Source organism: Mus pahari, chromosome 2, assembly GCF_900095145.1.
Source record: "Mus pahari chromosome 2, PAHARI_EIJ_v1.1, whole genome shotgun sequence".
Lineage (NCBI taxonomy): Eukaryota > Metazoa > Chordata > Mammalia > Rodentia > Muridae > Mus > Mus pahari.
The window spans coordinates 57,355,935-57,379,758 of record NC_034591.1 but is presented as its reverse complement, the minus strand read 5'-3'; the positions used below and the strand labels follow the sequence as shown (position 1 = coordinate 57,379,758).

The 23,824-nt window shown below is 41.5% G+C and overlaps 1 protein-coding gene across 1 annotated transcript in view; it reads left to right on the top strand.

Annotated features, from left to right (window-relative positions):
• Svopl (SVOP like) overlaps positions 1–23,824 on the top strand; it is a 54,234-nt gene that overhangs the window by 21,573 nt on the left and 8,837 nt on the right. Inside the window, exons 10-13 of the mRNA XM_029534917.1 lie at positions 1,114–1,325; positions 4,399–4,510; positions 7,249–7,330; positions 8,293–8,382. Coding sequence (XP_029390777.1) covers positions 1,114–1,325; positions 4,399–4,510; positions 7,249–7,330; positions 8,293–8,382 — 496 coding nt within the window. The remainder of the gene's footprint in view (positions 1–1,113; positions 1,326–4,398; positions 4,511–7,248; positions 7,331–8,292; positions 8,383–23,824) is intronic.

The window sequence follows — 23,824 nt, the reverse complement described above, 5'->3', positions numbered from 1 at the left end:
GGCAAGCTATCAACTAAGAGAAGAAATTTGAAATATATATCACATTTTTAGATATATGTGTGTATAATACAGTATATAATAAGAATATAAGATACAAATTATATCTATATATCTATATCTATATATATGCAATTGTCTTTCAACAAGTTAAGATAGGAGATCAAATTTAAGATTTTTCTTATGTAAATTTATGTTTATGTGTGTATTTCTCTGTACTTCACCTGTGTGTGGTTGGCAGAGGATGCCGGAAGAGGGTAACATATAGTAACATATGGGAGTGAGCCGTTCAACATGGGTACCGGGAACTCAAGTTTGTCTCCATAGGAAGGGCAGCAAACCATCTTAGCCACTGAGCCATCTCTCCAGCCCCAACAACTGAGTTTCAAAATAGACAAAAGGCTTCACTAGGTGTATCACCCAAACTGAGAACCTGAAGCCCATGTCAAGACATGCACAACCTTAAAGTCACCAAGAAAATACAAATTAAAACCCTACAAGTTTTCGTAAACTCGATAATGGATAAGAACAGCAATATTGAAAAAGTCCACCGGACTGGAGTGATGTCTCACCAGTTAAGTACAGTTGCTACTCATGCAGAGAACCCCAGTTCAGTTCCTAGCACCCACGTGGTGACTCACAGTCATTTAACTCCAGCTCTAGGAGATCTAACGTCCCCTCCTGGCCTCCAAGGGCACAGAATGCTCATGGTGCACATACAAGTATGCAGGCAAAACACATAAAATAAAAATAGATCTTTAAAGAGACTGCCTGTACCAAGGGTTTGCAAGTTTGCGTAGTAGCTGGAACATTCTACGCACAGCTGCCTGCTGTTCAAATGGGAACAGATGACTTGGGATCCTGTCCAAGGGTCTCTATTAGTGTTAAAACCACATACATGGTAGGAATTGGTAATTGTAGTTCAAAGTTTACGTCCAACGGAAATGCATGCACGTTTCTCCAGAGGCATCTTCAGGCACTGTGGATGCTGTACAGTATAGGCTGTTTTCTGTTTCAATATGCCTTCCACGTAGACACCTCCCTTATTATCCCTGCCTGCCACAGTTCTTTTTGTCCCCTAGGCTTTTGCTAATGATAGCCTTTTTATACTTCCAGGCTGGGAATTTCTTTTGCCTATTACGGGGTCATCCTGGCCAGCGCTGAGTTGCTTGAGCGGGATCTGGTCTGCGGTTCAAAGTCGGAATCAGAACCAGAGGTGGTGGAGACCACAGGCGACTCAGGGGAGGGTCTGAGTCCCTGCTATTGCCACATGTTTGCTCCCTCTGACTACAGGACCATGATCATCAGCACCCTCGGGGAAATCGCTTGTAAGATTGATTGCCCGTGTACCTGCCCAGTTTCAGGCAGGGTTCCTGCAGCTCAGGGTCTAAGAGAAGTGTGACCTCCCTGGCCAGGCTCCCGCCCAGCAGAACTCCTCAGGTCTTCAGATCACACTGCTACATCCTGGGTTTGGATTGTTGTGGGGAGGCGGGCCTAAAGAGCAAAGCTTTGAAGTATTCCACTCTATCAATTCCAAGATACATTTTTCATCTAGAGTGGTGGCATACACCTTTAATCCCAACGCTCAGGGGGTAGAGGCCAGAAGACTTATGTAAGTTTTAGGCCAGCCTGATCTACATAGTGAGTTCCAGACTAGTCAGGGCTATGTGAATAGTGAGACCTGGTCTCATACAAAAAGGTCCAGTTTTTGAGATCATAGTGTAAATCCCTTTCCTTCCCATAAACCCCACTCTCAAATTCATAGCCTCTGCTTTTTCTTTCTTTCTTTCTTTCTTTCTTTCTTTCTTTCTTTCTTTCTTTCTTTCTTTCTTTCTTTCTTTCTTTCTTTTTTTGGTTTGTTGGTTATTTATTTACTTACAGCAAACTTCCTCTCCCCTCTCCCCCCAGCTCTTACAATCTTTGCGTCCCTCTTCCACAATGTTCCCTGAGCTTTAGATGCAGGAGTGTTTTGAAGATGTATCCACTGGGACTGGGCTCCACAACTCTGGAGTTTGATTGGTTGTGGTTTTCAGTAGTTGCAGAGAAGTTTCCCTGATGAGGGGGGAAGACTATGCTTATCTGTGGGTATAAGAATAAATATTTATATTAGCGATTATGCTGGCTCAGTGAAATGGCGGTTGTAGGGCCTTCTCTCCATGAAGATCCGTGGCTTGGCCAGTCCTGGAGAGCTGGGTAGGTTCCCAGTTCCAGGAGCGATTTCCCTCCTGTTGAGTGGGCCTTACATCCAATGAGATGACAGCTTCTGGTTAGTGCCAAGGTGTGCATGCACAGTCAGGGTCATTGCGCCTGGCTGGTCATTGTGGTGTTCAGAGGCATCATAGGACGGTTGGCTGCTTCCTTCCTTTGGAAGCTTGTGTGGTGCCTTCTGGTGTCACGAAACTAGTCTCCAGGAAGGAGGATTTCAGGTCAGATCCAGCTCGGGTCCTCTAGGTTCTGTGTCTGACGTGCATAGTGTCTTCAGCAGGAAGGACTTACCTTCCACCTCTGGGAAGCAGCCACGAGCAACAATGTATCCCATAATGTTTTGTATGATCTGATTTTTGTACAATCTGATCTGTTTTGTATGATTTGATAGTTTTGTGGTGGTTGTTTTGTTTTGTTTTGTCTTTTGGTAGGTTCCTGCCCAACAACTCCAAAGAGATCATGCCTGGTCATGGGTTTTGTTAGATAGTCTTTGGCTCTTGGGGGAGTATTGTCAGTTTAGATGGGAAAAATCCATTTAAATTACATATGTATATGTATTCACTGACTTACATGTATTCTAGACAATTTCTAGGTAGCTTTTCTTATGAGGTTCTCAGATAATCTCCCTGTTATTTTACTGGCTTCCCTCCTCCCATATTTACCTCTTTTCACCTCCCTAATTATTTTATTTTTATAGTTTTTGTTTAAACTTTATTTTATGTGTATGGCTATTTTGCTTGCCCGTATGTATTTGTACCATGTGCATGCATGGGGCCCTCATAGATAAAAAGAGGGTGGTCTGATCTTCTGCAGCTGGATGGAGTTATGGGTGGTCGTGAGCCGCCATGGGGGTGGGTGCTGGGAATAGAATCCAGGCCATTCTCTGTTAGATCAACGAGTGCTCTTAACTGCTGAGCTATCTCTCTAGCCTCAACATGCCCCACCCTGTTTTCTCATTTCCCCCTCAGATCTCTACTGTTCTCCCTTCTCTCCCCGCAATAGTTCTTTTCCACTTTCCTGTATTCTGCAGTTCCTTCAGGTTATGTATCATTTGGAGCTAGGAACCCCATATCAGAAAGAACATGCAGTGACTGCCTTGCTGTAAAAGTGGGGATCTCTCTCTCTCTCTCTCTCTCTCTCTCTCTCTCTCTCTCTCTNTGTGTGTGTGTGTGTGTGTGTGTGTGTGTGTGTGTGTGTGTGTGTGTGTATGTGTGTGTGTGTGTTTAAGACAGGGTTTTTCTCTATTTGTAGCTTTGTCTGTCCCGGAACTCACTCTGTAGACCAAGCAGGCCTCTAAATCACAGAGATCCACCTGTCTCTGCCTCCTGTGTACTGGGATTAAAAGAGTGCACCATTAACGCCGGCTAAAATGGGGAAATCTTACAACTAGATTCAATTGGCAGCACTGTTTTATTTTTACCAGCAAAATGATGGACCATGAAAGCAGTGTGGCTATCCAGTGTGTAGCCGAGTTGCTTGAATGTTTGCCTACCTACATGCACAAAATCCCCATGAGCTAGGTGTAGTGGTGTGCGCCTGTAATCCCATTACTTGGGGACTGGATATAATAGGACCAGAAATTCAAGGTCATCCTTGGCTGAGTTTGAAGACAGTGATATGAGACCCTATCTCAAAAAATTTTAGAGCCCGGAGCCAAGTGTCATGGCACAAGCCAACACAGTGAAACCCTGTCTCAAAAAACAGAAAAATCAGTGGAGACTTGAGTTTGATGGACAACGGTACATGGCATTTAGTTCTAGCAAAATGGTAGTTTACAAAAGACGTTTATGGTAGATTAAGCAGAAAAGTAAAATAAAATAAAGCTAGATGCGGTGACATATACTTTTAGTTCCAGTGCTTGGGAGGCAGAGGTAGGTGAGTTTGAGACCAACCTGGTTTATATGATTTCTGGGACAGTCATGACTATGGAAAGAGACCTTGTATCGGAAAAAGAAAAAAAAAAAAGGAAAAGAAAAGAAAAGAAAAACAAGCCTTTATGTATATACCACTATTTGTTACTCATGGACCCACAAGGAAAAAGTACACTGGAGACGTACATCAGATTCCATGACAGTGTGCCTGGGTTTACGATGGTAGCTGCTTCCTCATGAAATGACAGGCGGGGTCCCGGTTGGTGTCTATGGAGACCCGTTTGCCCCAAGATGTCACCACTTGTGTTTGCTCTTTGCTTTTTAGTGAACCCTTTAAACATCCTGGGCATCAATTTCCTGGGCAGACGGCTGAGCCTGTCAATCACCATGGGATGCACAGCCCTGTTTTTCCTTCTCCTCAATATCTGCACTTCAAGGTATTTGCTCTTCCATTGCTTCTACACAAGGGGAGTGAAAGCTATCCAACAGGACTTCCTGACTCCTGGTGATCAGTGGAAGACAGGCTGTCTGTCAGATGAAAAGGCCCTCCCTCCTCTCCGCCCTGCCTCCTTCAGCTCTTGCGGGATGCTATGCAATACTGAGATGTTTACTTTATCCATGAGTTTATTTAGGTTCTTTATGCAAAGCTTCTTGGAGAACTGGAGAATAGCCCAACCAAATTATCTGGACCAGTGGGATCTAGTCCAGTGACACAGTCAATCGCTATCCGAGGGCTGGAAACCTAGTTCAGGTGTAGAGCACTTGTCTACAGATAGCAAACATCACCCCAAATCTGCAACCCTGAACAATAATATGGGGTTGACTATTGATCTGTAAGGTCTACACCATAGGCCAACCAACCATAGATTGAAATTTTAAAAAGTTTCACTCCAGGCAGTGAAAGCAAACTATATCTGTGTAGCGTGTGGGTTCTGGCCGGCTACATGTCACCATGACACAAGCAAAAGAAAGGGGTCTGAAAGGAGGGAACCTCAATTGAGAAAATGCTTCCACAACATCCCACTGTAAGCTGGGCATGGTGGCGCACGCCTTTAATCCTAGCACTCGGGAGGCAGAGGCAGGCGGATTTCTGAGTTCAAGGCCAGCCAGGGCTATACAGAGAAACCCTGTCTCGACTCCCCCTCCCCCCCAAATCTCACTGTAGGGCATTTTCTTGCTTGCTTGCTTGCTTCTTTCATTCCTTCCTTTTTTTTTTTTTTTAAAAGATTTATTTATTATTATACATAAGTACACTGTAGCTGTCTTCAGACGCACCAGAGGAAGGTGTCAGATCTCATTATGGGTGGTTGCTGGGATTTGAACTCATGGACCTTTGGAAGAGCAGTCAATGTTCTTACCTGCTGAGCCATCTCGCCAGTCCCTCTTTCCTTCTTTCTTCCTTTCCTCTCTCTCTTCTCTCTCTCTCTCTCTCTCTCTCTCTCTCTCTCTCTCTCTCTCTCTCTCTCTCTCTCTCTCTCTCTCTCTCCCTCTCCATCTCCCTCTCTCTCTCTCTCTCTCTCTCTCTCTTTCCCCCTCTCTCTTATCTCTCCTATCTCTCTCTCAGGATATTTATTTATGATCTATATATTTTTATTTTATGCTCATTGATGTTTTGCCTGAATATATGTCTGTGGGAGAGCATTGGATCCCTAAGACCTGGAGCTACAGCTGCTTATGAGCTACCATGTGGTTGCTGAGAATTGAACTCAGGTCTACTGGAAGAGCAATCAGTGCTCTTAACTGCTGAGCCATCTCTCCAGCCCCTTCAGTAAATTCTCTTAATTAATGATTGATAGGGGAAGGCCTCTCCTGTTATGGGTGGTGCCACCCCTGGGCTGGAAGTCCTGGGTTCTATAAGAAAGCAGGCTGAGCAAGCCATGGGGAGCAAGCCAGTAAGCATCACCCCTCCATGGCCTCTGCATCAGCTCCTGCCTCCAGGTTTCTGCCCTGCTTGAGCTCCTGTCCTGACTCCCTTCAATGATGGATTGCTGTGTGAAGTATAGGCCAAATAAACTGTTTCCTCCTCACATTGCTTTTGGCCATGGTGTTTCATCACAGCAATAGAAGTCCTGACTGAGACAGTTTGCCATTGCTCTCTCTTTTAGATTTGCGAATTGGGTCTTTTTTGAGATTTTCGTTATTTTTTGAAGTTATTATTACATCATTTTCCTCTTTACTTTCCTTCCTCAAATCTCTCCCATGTACTCCATGCTCTCTTTTAGTGGCATTTAAAAGTTTTTCATTGTTACACACACATACACACACACACACACACACACACACTACATAAATATATCCTGCTCCGTCCATATACTACCTGTATGTTTGTGATCACAGGGATGATCATTTGGTGTTGGATAACCAATGGGGAGGAGGTTTCCTTGGAGACAACCATTGCTCCTGCTCTTAGTAGTCCCAGTTGCTTATAGTTCTTTGTCTGGAATTGAGGCCCTGAGAGCTTTCTTCCATGCTAGCATGTCCATTGGTACCTTTGGTATTCAGGTCTTATTCAGGTGGCCATGGCGATGAGACTTCATGGGTACAGCCTCTCTGACATTTCTAGGATACATTTTCTTAGAGCAAACTTCCGGCAATCTTTTTTGACCTCTCTTCCACAATGGGCCCTAGATGCAGGACTTGTGTTGTGGATGTATTGGTTGTATCTGGGCACCACACAGTCTCTTGTTTTCTACATGTCTTTGCTCTTTAACCACAGAGCATTTACATCTTACAAGGGACTAGACCATCTAGTGATTTAAAGAAGTAAGAGGGGGCTGGCGACATGGCTAAGCAGATAACATTTGCCGCTCCTGTAGAGGACCCAGGTTCAGTTGTCAGCACCTACAGAATGTTTCCCAACCACCTTAATTCCAGTTTGAGGGGATCTGATTCCCTGTTCTGACCTTCCAGGCATACATGTAATGAACATATATATATATATATGCACGTACAGGCAAAACAATTATATCAATAAGTACCATTCCCAAGGCATGTACTCATCAGGGAGCCTCAGGCCTGAGCATCGTGATTTGGTGAATGGATTGTGAGGAAACTGGCTTAGGATGTCACAGTCAGGCCAGTTGAGGACAGCACCCTGCCAAGGCTCAGCGCTCTGTGAGACCGTCTTGGAAGGTCCTCTGTGTCGGTTCCTATAATTCCTCTGTTTCCTCTTCAGTGCCGGCCTCATTGGCTTCCTCTTCATGCTGAGGGCCCTGGTGGCAGCAAACTTCAACACCATCTACATTTACACTGCTGAGGTGAGCATGGGGAAATGGATGGTGTGGGTACACAGGACACGCCCGGCGAGTTTTCAATCTGTGCATCTCTGACTGCTGTTAACCATTCGACAAGTTTCTTAAAACATTCTATGAAAATGATATCAGAGAGTTTGATACGGGTTTCCCCTCTCTTGTTCAGTTTACTGAAATCCAGTCTCTCAAAGACAAGATCCCGTTCCTTCCTTGTAAAATCAGGATGTTTGTCAAACTTGTCACTGTGACAAATGCCTGAAATCATCTTGGGGAGGGAAGATCTTTTAGCTCAGTTCCAGTGGTCCTGGCTCACAGCTGTCTGTTTTACCCTTTGGTCTGTAACAGAGACACCACCGTCAAAGGGTGAGGGAGGGAAACGCTGGTTACCTCATAGCAGCCAGGGGGGTAACAAGAAGGGACTCAGGCTACGATACACCCTCAAAATCACACGCCAGTGCCCACGTCTTCTAACGAGGCTTCCAAAATTCTAGTCTACCCAAATTTTGAGTTCATTAGTGGGTTAAACAATTGATTGGGGGCATGCCCAATGCTCTGTCCTTTATTAATTTAAGCAGCTCTACATCCAAATATATTGACAATAAAAATTAATCACCACAGGCCGGGAGATGGCTCACCGAGAAAAGGCACTTGCTGCCAAACATGACAGTCTGAGTTCAGTCCCCCAGATTGGCATGATAGAAGGACAGACAGCTCTGACTCCTTCAAGTTATCCTCTGACCTCCACATGCACCATAAATGCATGAATATCCACGCACACCCGAGGAATAAATAAATGTAACTTTTTTTAAAAAGTTCAAAACTGTATCCCAAAGACAAAAGAGCATCTTCTGCCCCGAAATCCAACCAGTAAGCTACAAATAAAGAAACCTGGCTAGAGAGGGAAGGGAAGGAGAGAATCCTGGGAAGACCAGTCACCAACGGGCGTTTCCTATTCCTTTTCTCTGCAGGTCTACCCAACCCCGATGCGTGCTATAGGGATGGGAACCAGCGGCTCCCTGTGTCGCATTGGAGCAATGGTAGCTCCATTTATATCCCAGGTACCCAAGAAGGGTGTGCAAGGAGACTGAACCTCGGTGGGGTGGGGGAAGGGACCCTCGTGCTCTCAGAGTAAGGGCATAGCAAGAATTTCTGCTTTATTTGGGGGCATGAACGCTTAATCGTCTATGGGCTCTGTGAGTTCTATCTCTTGCGGAACTTATCAGCCAGGATGGACTATCGAAAAACAAGAAAGTACTGGGGCTAGATCAGGAAGGCAGAGCCTTGACACCAGGAGGTGGGGCTGGGCAGAAGTCTGGTACAGGTTGGGATAAAATCCTATCTTTTTTTTTGGTTGTTTTTTTTTTTTAAAGAATATTTATTTTATATAAATGAGTACACTGTCGCTGTCTTCAGACACACCAGAAGAGGGCATTGGATCCCATTACAGATGGTTGTGAGCCACCATGTGGTTGCTGGGAATTGAACTCAGGACCTCTAGAAGAGCAGTCAGTGCTCATGACAATTGAGCCATATCTCCAGCCTTGATGCTTCTTATCTTTCAATAGAGGCCATATCTCCAGCCTTGATGATCTTTCAATAGAGGGAATTTTTGTGTCTACAGAGTTTTTAAACTCCCCTGAAAGAGTTTCCTGTCTTAAAAAATGGGTGCTGCTTTTGTCTTACGTTGTTGCTTTTGAAAATCCTTTCTGCCTGTTTCACCCGAGCAGAGAAGAGCCTACCAGTGTGTGTGTGTGTGTGTGTGTGTGTGTGTGTGTGTGTGTGTGGTGGGGGCACCCACCTGGTCCCCTTGTGAGCAGGCTGATGCCAGCTTTCTCTCCCAGCTTCCAGTGCGGATAGAGACTCTGGGTTCTCAGTCACCTGTAGCATTCTCCCCAGAAACCTGTCACTGTTTATGTATCAGGCTATATTGATTCCAGGGGCCTTGGCAAGGATCAGAAAAGATCACAACGTGGGCTCAGTCCTGAGGCCTGAGGGGTTCTGCTCTGCTTGGCCTCCTGGGCATGAAGTGGGCTCCTAACTCTGGGTGGCTGTATCTCATCTTTCCTATGCCTTCCACATTCTAAAACAGGGGTGAATATTAGCATATTTGCATACGTTTATCTGGAGGATGAGACTATTTAAATGCAAAGCAGTTAGGGACATATGTGACACAGCATTTGAGAGACATTATATAATAATGACAATAATCAAGGCCACGTGCTACTCAGATACATACTTCTCATTAAGAAAATATTTTTGTGACCACAGATGAGTTCTTTCGTGTTAAGGTGCATAATGGCTGCAAACGTTTAATACTCTAGGCAAGATGATATCTAAAGCACGCAGGCCAAGGGAGCAGCACCTTTATTGCTGAGGACACCATCTTCAGTGACCACACAGGTATCCGTGTCAGCTCTGTCAGACAGACCACTGGGCAAAGCAGGAAGAAGGCCCCTGCTTCTTTTTTCCTGTGTGTTGAAAGCTCAGATGTATTTCAATCTATAGAAGCATCCCTTGCTGCCTCTGGAGTCTATCTTCATGGGGAAGAGTTTAGTTTGCTTCATCATTCAGCACCAACAAGATGCACGCTGCAGTGTGTGGATATTGGAACTATCTCTATCTCTAATGTAGGGTATTACATTATTGTTGTTGTTATTATTATTATTACCTTTAAGGAACTGTGGTAGGGGAGGGGTAGAGGGGAAGAGGAAACGTGAAAGGAAGAGAAACAAAGGCACTTTAAATCCCATCCAGCGCAATCAGCCGTATGTACTTCACTTCCTTAACCAGTTTGAATGTGGAGAATTCAAGTCTGGGACGCTTCATGTCCACTCCTAAGGTATTGCCTAGGTTTCTCATGGAGTGAGCTGCTTCAGGCTTTCCTTGGTGATAGCTGTCAACCTTAAGTGCTAGGGTAGTGTTATGACAAAATGTTCCTGGGCTCTACCCAGAGATGAAGACCCGCTACCTGCACTTTACCCACAGCCAAGTCTGAGTCGGCTGCTCTGTGAGCCTTTCTGAGGGAAGATGCACCATCCACTGGGAGAGTGGTGGTTCAGACCTGGCTTTTCCTTTCACAAAGTTCTTTCTTTTCTTATTTTCTAAAACAGGTGATTCAATAAGTTCAAGCGAAAACTTTCCAGGCCTGAAGAGATAGCTTAGTGCTTAGAATGTGTGCTGTTCTTCCAGAGGACTGAAGTTCAATTCAAACACCCAACAGCAATGTCAGGTGGCTGACATCTGTCTGTAACCACAGCTCTGTGTATCTATAACCCCTGTGATGCCTGATGTCCTCTTTTAGACATCTCAGGTACTGCACACATATAGCACCCTCCCCCCATCATATGCATATACACATAAAATATATTTTAAAAGTAAAAGCCATATACATTAGTTAGTAATATGTAATATATTACTAACTAGTAATATATATCTAAAGACTAGAAAAGTTTAATTCAAATGCATTTTTAAAAGTGAATGTTTTGCCAGGCAGTGGTGGCGCACGCCTTTAATCCCAGCACTTGGGAGGCAGAGACAGGTGAATTTCTGAGTTCAAGGCCAGCCTGGTCTACACAGCCTGGTGTGTCTCGAAAAACCAAAAAAAAAAAAAACNAAAAAAAAAAAAAAAAAAAAAAAACCAAACCAACCAAACAAACAAACAAACAAAGTGAATGTTTTGTGGTATCTAGTTATGAAGAAACTGACTGCAATACAAATAATAAAATCCAGGTTTATGTATTCCAAGCAAACAAAAAGGAGGATTTTACTAACTTGCTACAGTGCAGAAGGGACCCACGCAAAGCTCCCATGGAGCTAGACCAAGGACTATTCTCCTTTTTCCTGGGAAGCACCTAGGAATCGGGTGCCTTAATTCTAGCCAAGTATCTTAGCTCTTATAACAACTTATCACAGACTGAGAGCTAGGGGTGTGGCTCAGTTGGAAGAGTGTCTACCTAGCATGCAAGTAACCCTGGGTTCCAGCCCCTGCAATCCCAGCACTAGGGAGGCAGAGGAAGGAAGATCAGAAGTTCAAGGCCATCCTCACCTATCTAGTAAGCTTAGAACCAGGGCTAGGTGAGACCCTGTTTCAAAAACAGACAGGGAAGCAATCAGACTGAGTAGCTTATAAATAACAGAAATTTCTGACAGTTGTAGGGACAGGAAGCACAGGATTAGATGTCTGTAGAGTTGGATTATGTGGGGCCCTCTCTGCCTTGCTGGCTGATGGTCACCTTCTCAATGTATCTGCACCCATGAAAAAGCTTTGTGTGGCCTGCTTTATAAGGGTGCAAGCACCTCCCAAAACCTACCTCCAAATAGAACATGCTCATATCTGAGATTAGGATTTCAACATAGGGATTTTAGAGGGGCGTATAGACCTACAGGGTCAATGACATTAGGAGTCCCTTGGTTCGGTGATGTACGATATGCTGAGACCTTCTATGGATGGGTGGTTAAGTCCGAGTAGCACAGCCTGATGTGTGGAACAGCTAGGGAAAGAAGCGTGCCAAAGCAATGAAGACTGCCCTCTTGTGGCCAAACCTAAACAAGACATCTTATTAAGATGAGACCATTATGCAAATAAATGAAGGCACTTGTACATGCCACACACACACACACACACACACACACACACACACACACACACACACACACACACACAAAACACGTCACAAAGGACTGCCAATGGGAAAGTTCACTCAGAGAACGGGGCAGGGCAAACAAACGAAGCCTTTGTTAAGAGGAAGGAGGTCTCTTCACCTCGAATCCTCTTTCAGTGACTAATTTAAGAAACGGTTTCTGGAATTCCCCCCCTCCCCCACCACCCTATTGTAGAAATTTTTTTCGTAGCAGTATTTATGTAGCTCACTAATAGTCTTTGTTTTATGAAATAAAATCGTTATTCTCTTACTATATCATATTAGTTATATCACATTAATATATCTTCTAGGTTTTTGACATATCTTTTAAAGAATTTTTTTTTTTTTTAAATTTGGGAATTTTACACATGAGTTCTGTAGTTACATAATTTCCACCCTGTCTTTTACTCCAACTTCTCCCATGTCCACCCCTCACTCCTTCTCAAGTTTGTGGTTGCATAATTATTATTTTATATACACACGCACACATACACACTCACAGCCTACCGAGTCCATTTAATGTTGCTTGTATATGTATGTGTTTTGGGCTGCCAGCTAAGGGTTGGATACCTCATCAGCAGACTTGTACCTAGAGAAGACAGCATGTCCCTGTCTTATTAGCTCTTCCTTGCCTGAAGCTTTTCATTTAGGAGCAGGGCCCTTGTGAGGCGTCCTTCATCGGCACTGGCATGTTTGTATTGTTGAGATTTCATGGTAAAGCTCCGTATCATACAGAAGACACTACTGTGTAGCAGACTTTCCTATTCTCTGGGTCTTACAGTCTTCCTGCTTCATCTTCTGTGATGTTTCTGAGCCTTAGGTGCAGGCTAATTGTATTACATTGACTGCAGCTGGGCACCCCACTGTCAGCTGCTCTTTGCTTTTTGATCAATTGGGAATATTTGTAGTGTCTCTTTCCAATGCAAAACAAAGGTTCTTTGATGAGGGATGAGAGCAACACTCATTTGTGGCTGTCAGGGTAAATAGTTAGAAAACAGCAAATATATTGGTTCAGGAAAATGGTAGCAGGCTCTCCTTTAGCTCGGAGACTCCCCCAGCTACAGGTAGTTCTAGGTTTGCAGTACCAGGGTTGAATTCTCTCCTGCTGAGCAAGCCTTGGGCCCTGTTAGACAGTTGTCGATTACACTTAAGATGTCAGCACCACCACTGCACCACTGGGAATAGCTTGCCTGCCGTGCTGCTGGTGGTTGCAGGAGTTATGCGTTATCACTGGGCTGGCAATTGCTCCTCTCTCTTGGCAGCCTGCATAGAATCATTAGACGTGAGAATTCGTCCTCTGGGAGAGGCTTCCAGGCCAATTCCATCTCAGTTCCTCCAAGTCTGTGTCCAACGTGTATGTCGTCTTCAGCAGTAGCTATTACCTTCAAGTTTGGGGAGGCGGCCAAAGGCAACAGCAATAATAGCCTCTATATGATGTTGGGGGTCTCTTTGACTCCAAAGGAAGATTGCCATACTTTGTAATGGGGCTTTAATTAGATACTCTATAGCATCACCCCAAGTGTCATAACTGCCCCTTTCTCTTTCCCTTCTTCCATCTTCGTCTCTTTATACACACACACACACACACACACACACACACACACACACACACACACGTCTGTCTGTATGTATATGTAAACATAAACCAATATATTTTATGTATGTATATATGTATGTATGCATATATGAACATAAACCACTATATTTTCCTATAGCTTTTCTTTCATGCTCTTAATGTGTTTTTAATCCTTCTTCCTCCCTCCCTGTCTACACTGGCTTCCTTCCTCCTTTGCAGTTAAGTCCCCACTCTGCTGTTCCCCACTTCCTTCATCCTCCTGTGACTATTATCTCCCTTTCTAAAGTCCCTCCTTTCCCATCCCCATGGTCCCTCTCTAGCTTTCCTAGTTTCTGCAGTGACTTCTGGCTACATACTCAGATCTAAAAGCCCAGAGCTAGGACCCACAAATAAGAGAGAACATGAAGTGTTTGTTTCGGGTCTGGGCTACTTGGCTCAGTATGCTTCTCTTTTCCTGAGGCAGGGTCTCTCTTTGTAACCCCTGGCTGTCCAAGAACTCCCTGTATAGACCAGGCTGACCCTTGAACTCAGAGAGCCAATAGCTTCTACCCCATGAGCGCGGGGATTAATTCATGGCTTAATGTTTTTGAGTTCTATCTGTTTACCTACAAGTTTCATGCTTTTTTAGAGTTGAATAGTATTTCAGTGTGTATTATCTCCTATATTTTCATTATTTAATCAGCAACAGAAGGACATTAGATTGTTCCTGTTTTCCTGTTGAACATGTATCTGTGGAGTAGGATGTTGGCACTTATGCCAAGGAGTGGTAGAGCTAAGCCATATGGTAGATCTGTTCTTAGCTTTTTGAGAATTCTCCATATTGATTTTCAGACTTTATGCCAATTTGCAATTCCACTAACAGTAAATAAAGGTTTCCTTTCCCCATATCCTTGCTAACATTTGTCATTAGCTGTCTTATTGATCTTAGCCATTCTGATTCAGGTAATATAAGAACTCAAACTAGTTCTAATTTGCATTTCCCTAATTGCTAAGGACGTTGAACACCTTCTGAAATATTTCTTAGCCATTTATTTATTCTTTTGAGAACTTCTGTTCCGATCTGTAGCCCATTTTCAAACTGGGTTATTTCTTTTAAAAATTCTACTTTTATTATTTTTAATTACGTGTGTGTGTGTGTGTGTGTGTGTGTGTGTGTGTATGCATGTGGGTATGTGCACACAGGTATCCACAGAGGCCAGAGGCTATGGATCCCCTGAAACTGGGGATGGTTGAGTCATTTGATGAGGTGCTGGGAACCACCTGGGTCTTCCAGAAAAACAGCAAGTACTCTTAATTGCTGAGCCACCTCTTCAGCCTATCACTTGCGTTTTTTTTTACTCACTTTTTGAATATATATATATATATATATATATTCATATATATATATTTGTGAAGAGGATATATATATATATATCCTCTTCACGTGTTTTCTCTGCTGTACAGAAGCTTTTATGTGGTCTATGTGTCCATTGTCAATATTAATTCCTGAAGCAAATGGAGTCCTATTCAGGAAGTCCTTTCCTACACCTGTCTTGCACCGTCCGTGTTTTCTTCTAGCAGTTTCAGTATTTCAGGCATTGCCTTGAGGTCTTTGGTGCATTTGGGATGGATAGATGTGGGTTCACTTTTCTTCTTCTTCATATGCACATCACACTCCCCCACTATTTCCTTAGGATGCTCTTTCTCCACTGCATGTTTTGGGCATTTTTGTCAAGTATCAGATAGTTCTGCTTACACGTACTCATGTTTGGGTCTCCTGTTTTGTTCCACTGATCTCCATTGTCTGGTTTTGTACCAGTACCAAGCTGTTTTATTATTACAGCTCTGGAATATAGCTTGAACTCTGGGATGATAACCCTTGGATATTCATTTTTTTTTTAAAAGATTTATTTATTTATTATATGTAAGTACACTGTAGCTGTCTTCAGACACTCCAGAAGAGGGCATCAGATCTTGTTACGGATGGTTATGAGCCACCATGTGGTTGCTGGGATTTGAACTCTGGACCTTCGGAAGAGCAGTCGGGTACTCTTACCCACTGAGCCATCTCACCAGCCCAAGGATATTCATCTTTTTTGCTGAGGATTGCTTTGGATGTCTGTGGTCATTTGTAGTTCCAAATACATTTTAGAATTCTTTTTTTTTTTTTCTGTTTATGTGGAAAATACCATGTGGATTTAGATTGAGATTGTACTGAATCTATAAATTGCTTTTAGTAAAATGATCATTTTTACAGTATCAGTTCTACTGATCCATGAAAATGAGAGGTCTTTGCATTGTTTAGGGTCTTTCTCAATCTCTTTCTCCAGAGATTGGAAGTTTTTATGATGTGATTGTTCACCTCTTTAGACTTATTCCTAGATTCAAAAACAACTGGTTATTGTGAAGGAGTGTGTTCTTGATCCTTTTCTCAGCATGTTTGTTGCTGACATATAGAAAAGCTACTGGGTTTTGACTTTGGGTCCTACAACTGCGCTATAATTATTGATCATTGATAGTTTTCTGTTGGAATTTTGGGGATGTTATGTATAATACATCATCTGCAAGTAGGGGTAATTTGGCTTTTCCTGTTTGTAACTCTTTGGTGTCTTTCTCCTTATTGCTTAGCTAGTGTGTCAAGCACGCGTGTCAAGCACGTGTGGAAAAAGCATGTGGATAGTTGACAGCCTTGTCTCGTTCCTGATTTTAGTGGGATTGCTTTGAGTTTTTCTCCATTTAAAAGGATGGTATTGTCTATGGAGTTGTCATATATCATGTTTACCATGTTGAGGCATGTTCCCTCTAGTCCCGTTCTCTCTAGGACTTTTATCATGAGGGCGTGTTGGGTTTTGTCAAAGGCTTTTTCTGCACCTATTGAGATAGATGACTTTTGTCTTTAAGTCCATTTATATGATTTATTATATTTAATGGCTTATGTATGTTGAGTCAACCCTGCATCTCTGTGGTAAAGCCAACTTGATCATGGCATATGGTCTTTTTTGATATGTGCCTGTATTTGGTTTTTAAGTATTTTAGGATGTTTACATGGATGGTCACTGAAGGTTATTGGATTGTGGTTTGCCCTTTTTGTTGTGTCTTTACCTGCTTTGGGTAATGAGGAAATACTGGATCTATAGAAGGAATTTGGAAGTCCTCTCCCAACCTTCTCAAATAATTTAAAAAGAATATGCTGTAGATCTTTAAAAGTCTAGTAGAATTTTGCAGTAAATCCATGTGGCCCTGGGCTTTTTTTTTTTTTTTTTTTTTTTTTTTTTTTAAAGCTGGGGTTGTTTTTTTTTTTTTTTTTTTTTTTTTTTTTTTTAAAGCTGGAAGGCTTTTGAGTACTGTTCTAATCTCCTTATTTATTATGGTCTGTTTTTGTTGGTCTTTTATTTAACTTTGGGATTTAGGGTGATTTATAAATTCATCAATTTCGTTTAAGTTTTACAACTTAGTAGAGTACAGTTTTCAAAGTATTCCCTTATAATATTCAGTTTGTGTGTGTGTGTGTGTGTGTGTGTGTGTAACATTTCCTTGTTCATTTCTGATTATGCTATTTTGAGTCATCTCTTTCTTTTGTTTAGTTGGCCAAGGGTCTGTCAATCTTGTTTATGTTTTCAAAGAAGCAGTTCTTAGATTTGCTGATTCTTTGCATTGTTTTCTTGATTTCCATTTCGTTCTATTTCTGCTCTGAGTTTTATTGTGCCCTGATTTTTGTGTGTGTGTGTGTGTGTGTGTGTGTGTGTGTGTGTATGTATCTATTTATTTTTGTTGTTTTTTCAAGACACAGTCTTATATATTCCTGGCTGTCCCGGAACTTGCTCTGTAGACCAGGCTGGCCTCAAACTCAGAGATCTGCCTGCCTCTAACAACTGCTGGGGATAAAGGTGTGGGCTACTACTGCCCTGTTACCCTGATTTTTTTTCAAAGAATAATTATTTTTTATTTTATGTGTATGAGTACACTGTAGCTGCCTTCAGACACACCAGAAGAGGGCATCGGATCCCATTACAGATGGTTGTGAGCCACCATGTGGTTGGTGGGGATTGAACTCAGGACCTCTGGAAGAGCAGTCAGTGCTCTTAAACTGCTGGGTCATCTCTCCAGCCTGAGATTTTTAATATAGGTGCTTAAAGATATAAGTTTTCTTTAGGGCTGCTTTTAATGTAGCCATCCTACAGGTTTTGTTGTGTTGTGTTTTAATTTTTATTTAATTCCAGAAAATTAAATTTTTTTTCGTGACTTACTCTCTGGCACATTCATCATTCAATAATGTATTGTTAAATCTTCATGATTTATATAGTTACTGGGGATTTGTTTGCTATTGATATTACACTTTGTTGCATTTTAGTTAGATAGGATGCATGGGATTATTTCAATGGCTCTGAAATTGTTACAAGTTTTTTGTGTTCCCAGAATGTGATCTGCTTTTCATGGAATACTTTCATGGACTACAGAGTAGAATGTATTTGGGTGGAATATTCTGTATATATGTAGGTCCTCTTGATGTATTATGTATTTAATTTTGATGCCTGAATCTCTCTTGACTAGCTTACCTATTGAGAAAGAAGATTTATAGAAACCAGTCACTATTACTGAGTTGGAATTTATCTGTGTCTTTAGTCTAATTTGCTTTTTATAAAATTGGGTGTGTCAGAGTTTGTTCCGTAAATACTTAGGTCTGTAATATATTCTTAGATAATTGTTCCCTTGATAAGAAGGATATGGCCTTCTTTATCTCTCTGACTAATTTTAATTTGAAGTCTAGCTTGCTGAATATTAGGATATCTGTCGACATCTGCTTGCTTCTTGGTCGCATATTCTTAGACTTCTTTCTTCCATCCTTTCATTTTAAGGTGGTGCCTATCATTGAGGGCAAAATGGTGATTTCTTGTAGATAATAGAAAGATGGCTTTCTTAATCCAATTGGCTACTTTGTATTTTTATTTGTAAGTTGAGGGTATTAATTTTTAAAGATATTATTGAAAAGTACGTGTTGATTGCTGTCGTTTTATTATATTTTTTTCCTCTTTATGTTCTCGGTTCAGTTGTTTCAGTAATTATAACTTCACTTGTTTTCGGTCTATTTTCAGTCTGCAGTACTGCGGCCATCATTCCATGTAGGGCTGGTTAGGACACGACTTCTTTTAGCTTGTTTGTGCCACAGACCGTTTTTCTTTCTTCTTCAACTACAGTGGATAGCTTTGCTGTGTCCAGTAATGTAGGTTGGCATCCGTCCAGAACTCCAGGATCTTCTGGCTCTGAAAGTTTTCATTAAGGAGTCAGCTCCTCCTTCTTATGGGTTTTCCTAAACCTGGGACCTGTGATTTTCCTCTTGCAACTTTCAATAAATACTCTCTCTTCGTTCTCTGCACATCTCATGTTTAAATTATAACACACAGTGGGGAGTTGGATGTTTAGTGTGCTTTTTTTGTATCTGTTATGGGTGTGCCATTCCTTGACTTGGTTAATCTTTTATGATCTTGTTGAAGATCTAGTCTATGCCATTGACCTGGAATTCTTCATCATCTTCATTTAAATATTTGGTCTTTTAGTGGTATCCCATACATAATTCCCGTATGTTTCTTTCATGTGTTTAACAGTTTTTCATATTCTTTGCTTGTATGCTCCAAGTCTTTTCCTCAGAATTCTTATCTTCGCATTCTGACGTTCTGTCTTCTACTTATCTATTGTCTGTAAGGCTTACCCCTAAGGTTGATAGTTTGATTTTGCATTTTTCAGTTCTATCTTCCTTCTGGCTTAAGTTTTCAGTAGTTCTCAGTTTTCCAGGCTTTGTTCATTTTAATCTTATTTGCCATGCATTTGTCTTTCCTTGAGCATCACTTAGGCATTTGTTGCTACTCCCTTTAAATTCATTGAACGATTTGTTCATTTTTTCTTTTAATGAAGTTAATGTTCTTTGTTTGTTTTTGTTTTTTTGGTTTTTTTTGAGACAGGATTTCCTTTTATTTTTCTTTTTTCTTTTAATTAATTTATTTTTTATATTCCATATTTTATTCCCCCCCCCATCCACCTTCTGACTGTTCCACACCCCATACCTCCTCCCCAACCCCCCTGTGTCCATGTGGATGTCCCCACCTAACCTCTAAACTCCCTGGGGCCTCCAGTCTCTTGAGGGGTTAGATACATCATCTCTGAATGAACACAGATCCCCGAAGTCCTATATGTATATGTGTATGTGTGTTGGGGACCTCATATCACCTGGTGTTTGCTGCCTGTTTGGTGGTCCAGTGTTTGAGAGACCTCGGGGGTCCAGATTAATTGAGACTGCTGGTCCTCCTGAGACAGGGTTTTTGGCTGTCTGAAACGCTCCTATAGAGCAGGCTGGTCATGTAGATAGAGATGTATTTGCACTAGGATTAAAGTCATGTGCCACCATGCCTGGCTGGTGATTGTTCTTTTAATCTTTGTATCCTGGGATTCTTCTAGGGATTCATTTAAGCTTGAGAAATATTGTTTGGCCATTCAGGTTGTTTGTGCTTTGGGGATTCGACTTGGACATGTGGTCTTCTTTCCATGGTTGTATGTCTGAGATGTGATTCTAGCCTGCCTCAGGCTAGACTGGTGCAGCAATTGTGTGACCTGAGTTAGGCTTGGAGATGTAGGCAGGCTTGGTTCTCAGCAGACTCACTAGGGAAAGCTCATCTATAAGTTGTGCCCTCAGTTAGGCTGGAGAGTAGAGGGATGGTATCTGAGGGTACTGTTGCTGTGAAGAGACGTCATAACCACGATAACTCTTATAAAGGAAAATATTTAATTGGGCCTGGCTTACAGTTCAGAGGTTTAGTTCATTATTGTCAGGGTGGGAAACATGGCAGTGTACAGGCAGACATTGTGAGAAAGAGTTGGGAGTTCTACATCAGAGCAGCGGGCAGCAGAAAGTGGGTTTCTAAGACATCAAAGCCTACTCTCCAATGACACACTCCTTCAACAAAGCCACACCTATTCTAACGAGGCCATACCTCCTAATAGTTCCACTCCCTATGGCCAAGCTCAGGGAGTCTATGGGGGCCATTCCTATTCAAACTACCACAGACTGTTGAGATTTGCTATCTATTGTAATGCCCTGGAGACAAGAGAGTCCGCATGTACACCTTAGCCCCGAGTTATTTCTGATTGGTAAATAAAGATGCCAACAACACAATAGTTGGGCAAATACCTACCCTCAATGCTATTAAAACCTACTTTCCTATTGATAACTCCTAATTATTACTCACTACTTACGATGTTTCATCTGGGTTGTTCTTAATTCCAACTGGCCAGCCTTCAGTTGTTTTCCCTGATGATAAATTTGTTCCAAGTCTGCTTTCTTTTCCTAGTGCAATTAGCCAGTGACACGTAGAGATTTACAGAGCCCTTTTTTTTTTTTTTTTTTTTTTTTTTTTTTTTTGTTTTTTATATGTAAGTTTCTTTGTGTAGCCCTGGCTGTCCTGGAACTCACTTTGTAGACCAGGCTGGCCTCGAACTCAGAAATCCGCCTGCCTTTGCCTCCCGAGTGCTGGGATTAAAGGCGTGCACCACCATGCCCAGCTATACCTTTCTTTTTTTAAAAATTTTTTATGTGTTTATTGTTGCCAAGATTTAGTACATTCTTATCAATGTTATTCATGATTCTAAAACTATGTATATATATATATATATAAAACTATATTTATATATGATTGTAATGTTCATAACTAATTTGATAATGTACATTTATAGGCACATAAATTAATATAATGGGCATGTATAATATTAAATGAATTATTACCTAGTACTATCATATAATTCAGTTACCAGATTAACTCTTATATGATCTCACTTTTTTAATATCCTGCGAGTCCTATCTCGGTATGCAGTGAAAGTTGTGGTCCTGGATTCAGGAAATCTCTCAGCAAGGGAAAGCTGCTTGCTGGTTTGATTGTGTCCTATGCCCAGAAAATGAAATTTCCAATGGAACAGGCAAGTGTGTGCATTAAAGATGAGGTACTCACCACTGTTTTTAATCCATATACTGAATTTGAAATCATGCACAAGAGAAGTACACAGATTACATTCTTAAGATTTTGTGCTCATAATTAATAGTTATTGTTAACAACATAGCTCCTTGTTATAGTCTACATTTAGGGGCTTTATATGATTACAAGCCATATTTAATTCAGTTAAATTGGGTCCGCCCTGGAAGGCAAGCTGGGGAAGGGAAGAGACGACGGGAAGGAAGCAGGCCAAGACCAAGGATCCTGTTCAAGGTCCCAGGTTTAATGAATTACTCAGTTTTTATAGCGTGGGAAAGAGCCCTTCCCACCAGCCCCAGTCTTTGGTCGCACAGGTGAGAGCCTGTAGGCAGGCCCTGAGAATGTTGTCTCTGGAACATCTAAAAGTCGTCTCAGCAGGCAATGGCGACGCTTTGAAGGGCAGCGGCAGCTGTGACAGGTTGGGAGGCCCCCCCCTGCAGGTGGTTCTAAGTTAGTGGCTGCAGAGGTCTGGTACAGCCTGCTTAGAGGCTAGGAGAATACTAGGCTGGAAGAATGCAACAGTTAATACTTGTTGAAAATGTGAAAGGAGGCTAAGAATAATTTCTTCCAGAGAATTTAACATGTGGATTCTATATTCATGTATCTATGGCCAGTCTTGTCCAGCCTTTTTGAGCTGTATTAACATCATATTAAAACCATCAATCTGGGGCTGGTGAGATGGCTCAGTGGGTAAGTGCACCCGACTGCTCTTCCAAAGGTCTGGAGTTCAAATCCCAGCAACCACATGATGGCTCATAACCATCCGTAACAAGATCTGACGCCCTCTTCTGGAGTGTCTGAAGACAGCTACAGTGTACTTACATATAATAAATAAATAAATCTTTAAAAAAAAAAAAAACCATCAATCTGTCACAAATTCAACTTTATAATGCCCAGAACAGATCCTGAAATAGATATGATAGTAATACACAGTAGATTTGTCTTAACTAATTCAGACGCTGGAGAGATGGCTCAGTAGTTAAGAGAAGTGGCTTCCCTTACAGTGGAAATGGGTGGGACCTCCAGCAGTACTATGGTGTCTTGCAACTCTGTAATTCAAGGTCCAAGGGATTTGACACCATATTTTGACCAACATGGGCAACATATACATTTGTGTCATAGACCTACATGAAGACAAAATACTCAATCCAAACAGCATGAACTAATACATTCATATGTCACACATATAACAATATATGGCATAAATTGCTTTCAATGTAAAAACCCTGTTTCCCGATATCTGTAGTTTAAATAAGTAGGTAAGAAAAATCTGTCGAGATGCACAATTAGGGTTATGTGCAAAATCCTGCAGGATGAAGTAAGTGAGGCTATCTGAGAGGCTACCTATATCTGAGAGTTCATCATGGCTTTTCTTCCCTTTGATTTAAGTTTTATTGTATTATGATGAGAAAAGATACATAATTTCAATTTGCTAACATTTAAAAACATATTTTGAGTAAATAGACTTACATCACATTCTTTTTTCTCTTTTGTACCCCAACTGCTCCCGGAAAGCCTCCCCTTCAAAACCTGCAATACTTTTAGTTTTTTATCATATTCTTTAAAATTTATAAAATATTATAACAATAAAATGAGTATTATAAAAGTTGTTTGATATAAAATAAGTCAGTTGAACAGTCTTATGTAGATGTTTGTCTACAGCAATAGTGAAAATATATATGTTTTTCTCAAAATATAAATTTCAAATAACTCCAAATATATTAACTATATGATAATTTTTAATAATATATCACTATTAGTTTTTTTAATGAACATAGATAAAGTCTGTTTGGTTGGTTGGTTGGTTGGTTTTTAGTAGAGCTTAAAATCTTGGCCCTTACTATGGTACAAACACAAAATAAGAACAGTATTTGGACATTGGTGTTCATTGTAATAAGGCTGTACTTGAATGTCCCTCACATCACCAAAGGATTTTACCTCCATAGTAGATAAGCTAAGAGTTGACAGTTCTGCTGTGCCAAGGAATGAATTGTAGGCACAATTTTTGGATACAGATTTCCTGCTATGGTCAAAGCTATTTGACTTGAGTGATTGTCATCATTCTCAGCCTGCAGGGAACAGGTTACATTCATTTAAGAAATAGTGTGTGTATTAAGATTGTCTATCCATGAAGTCATTCATCAATTGTTTCAATGAACAATGGTTCTGCTTGGAGGGTGGCACAGAGGTTAGGTGAGGGTAAGGTCTGGTTCATTGACTGATGATTTTGAAAACCATTCATCTCAGAATAAGAGTAACTTATAAAGTTCTCTTCTTCAAAATTGATACA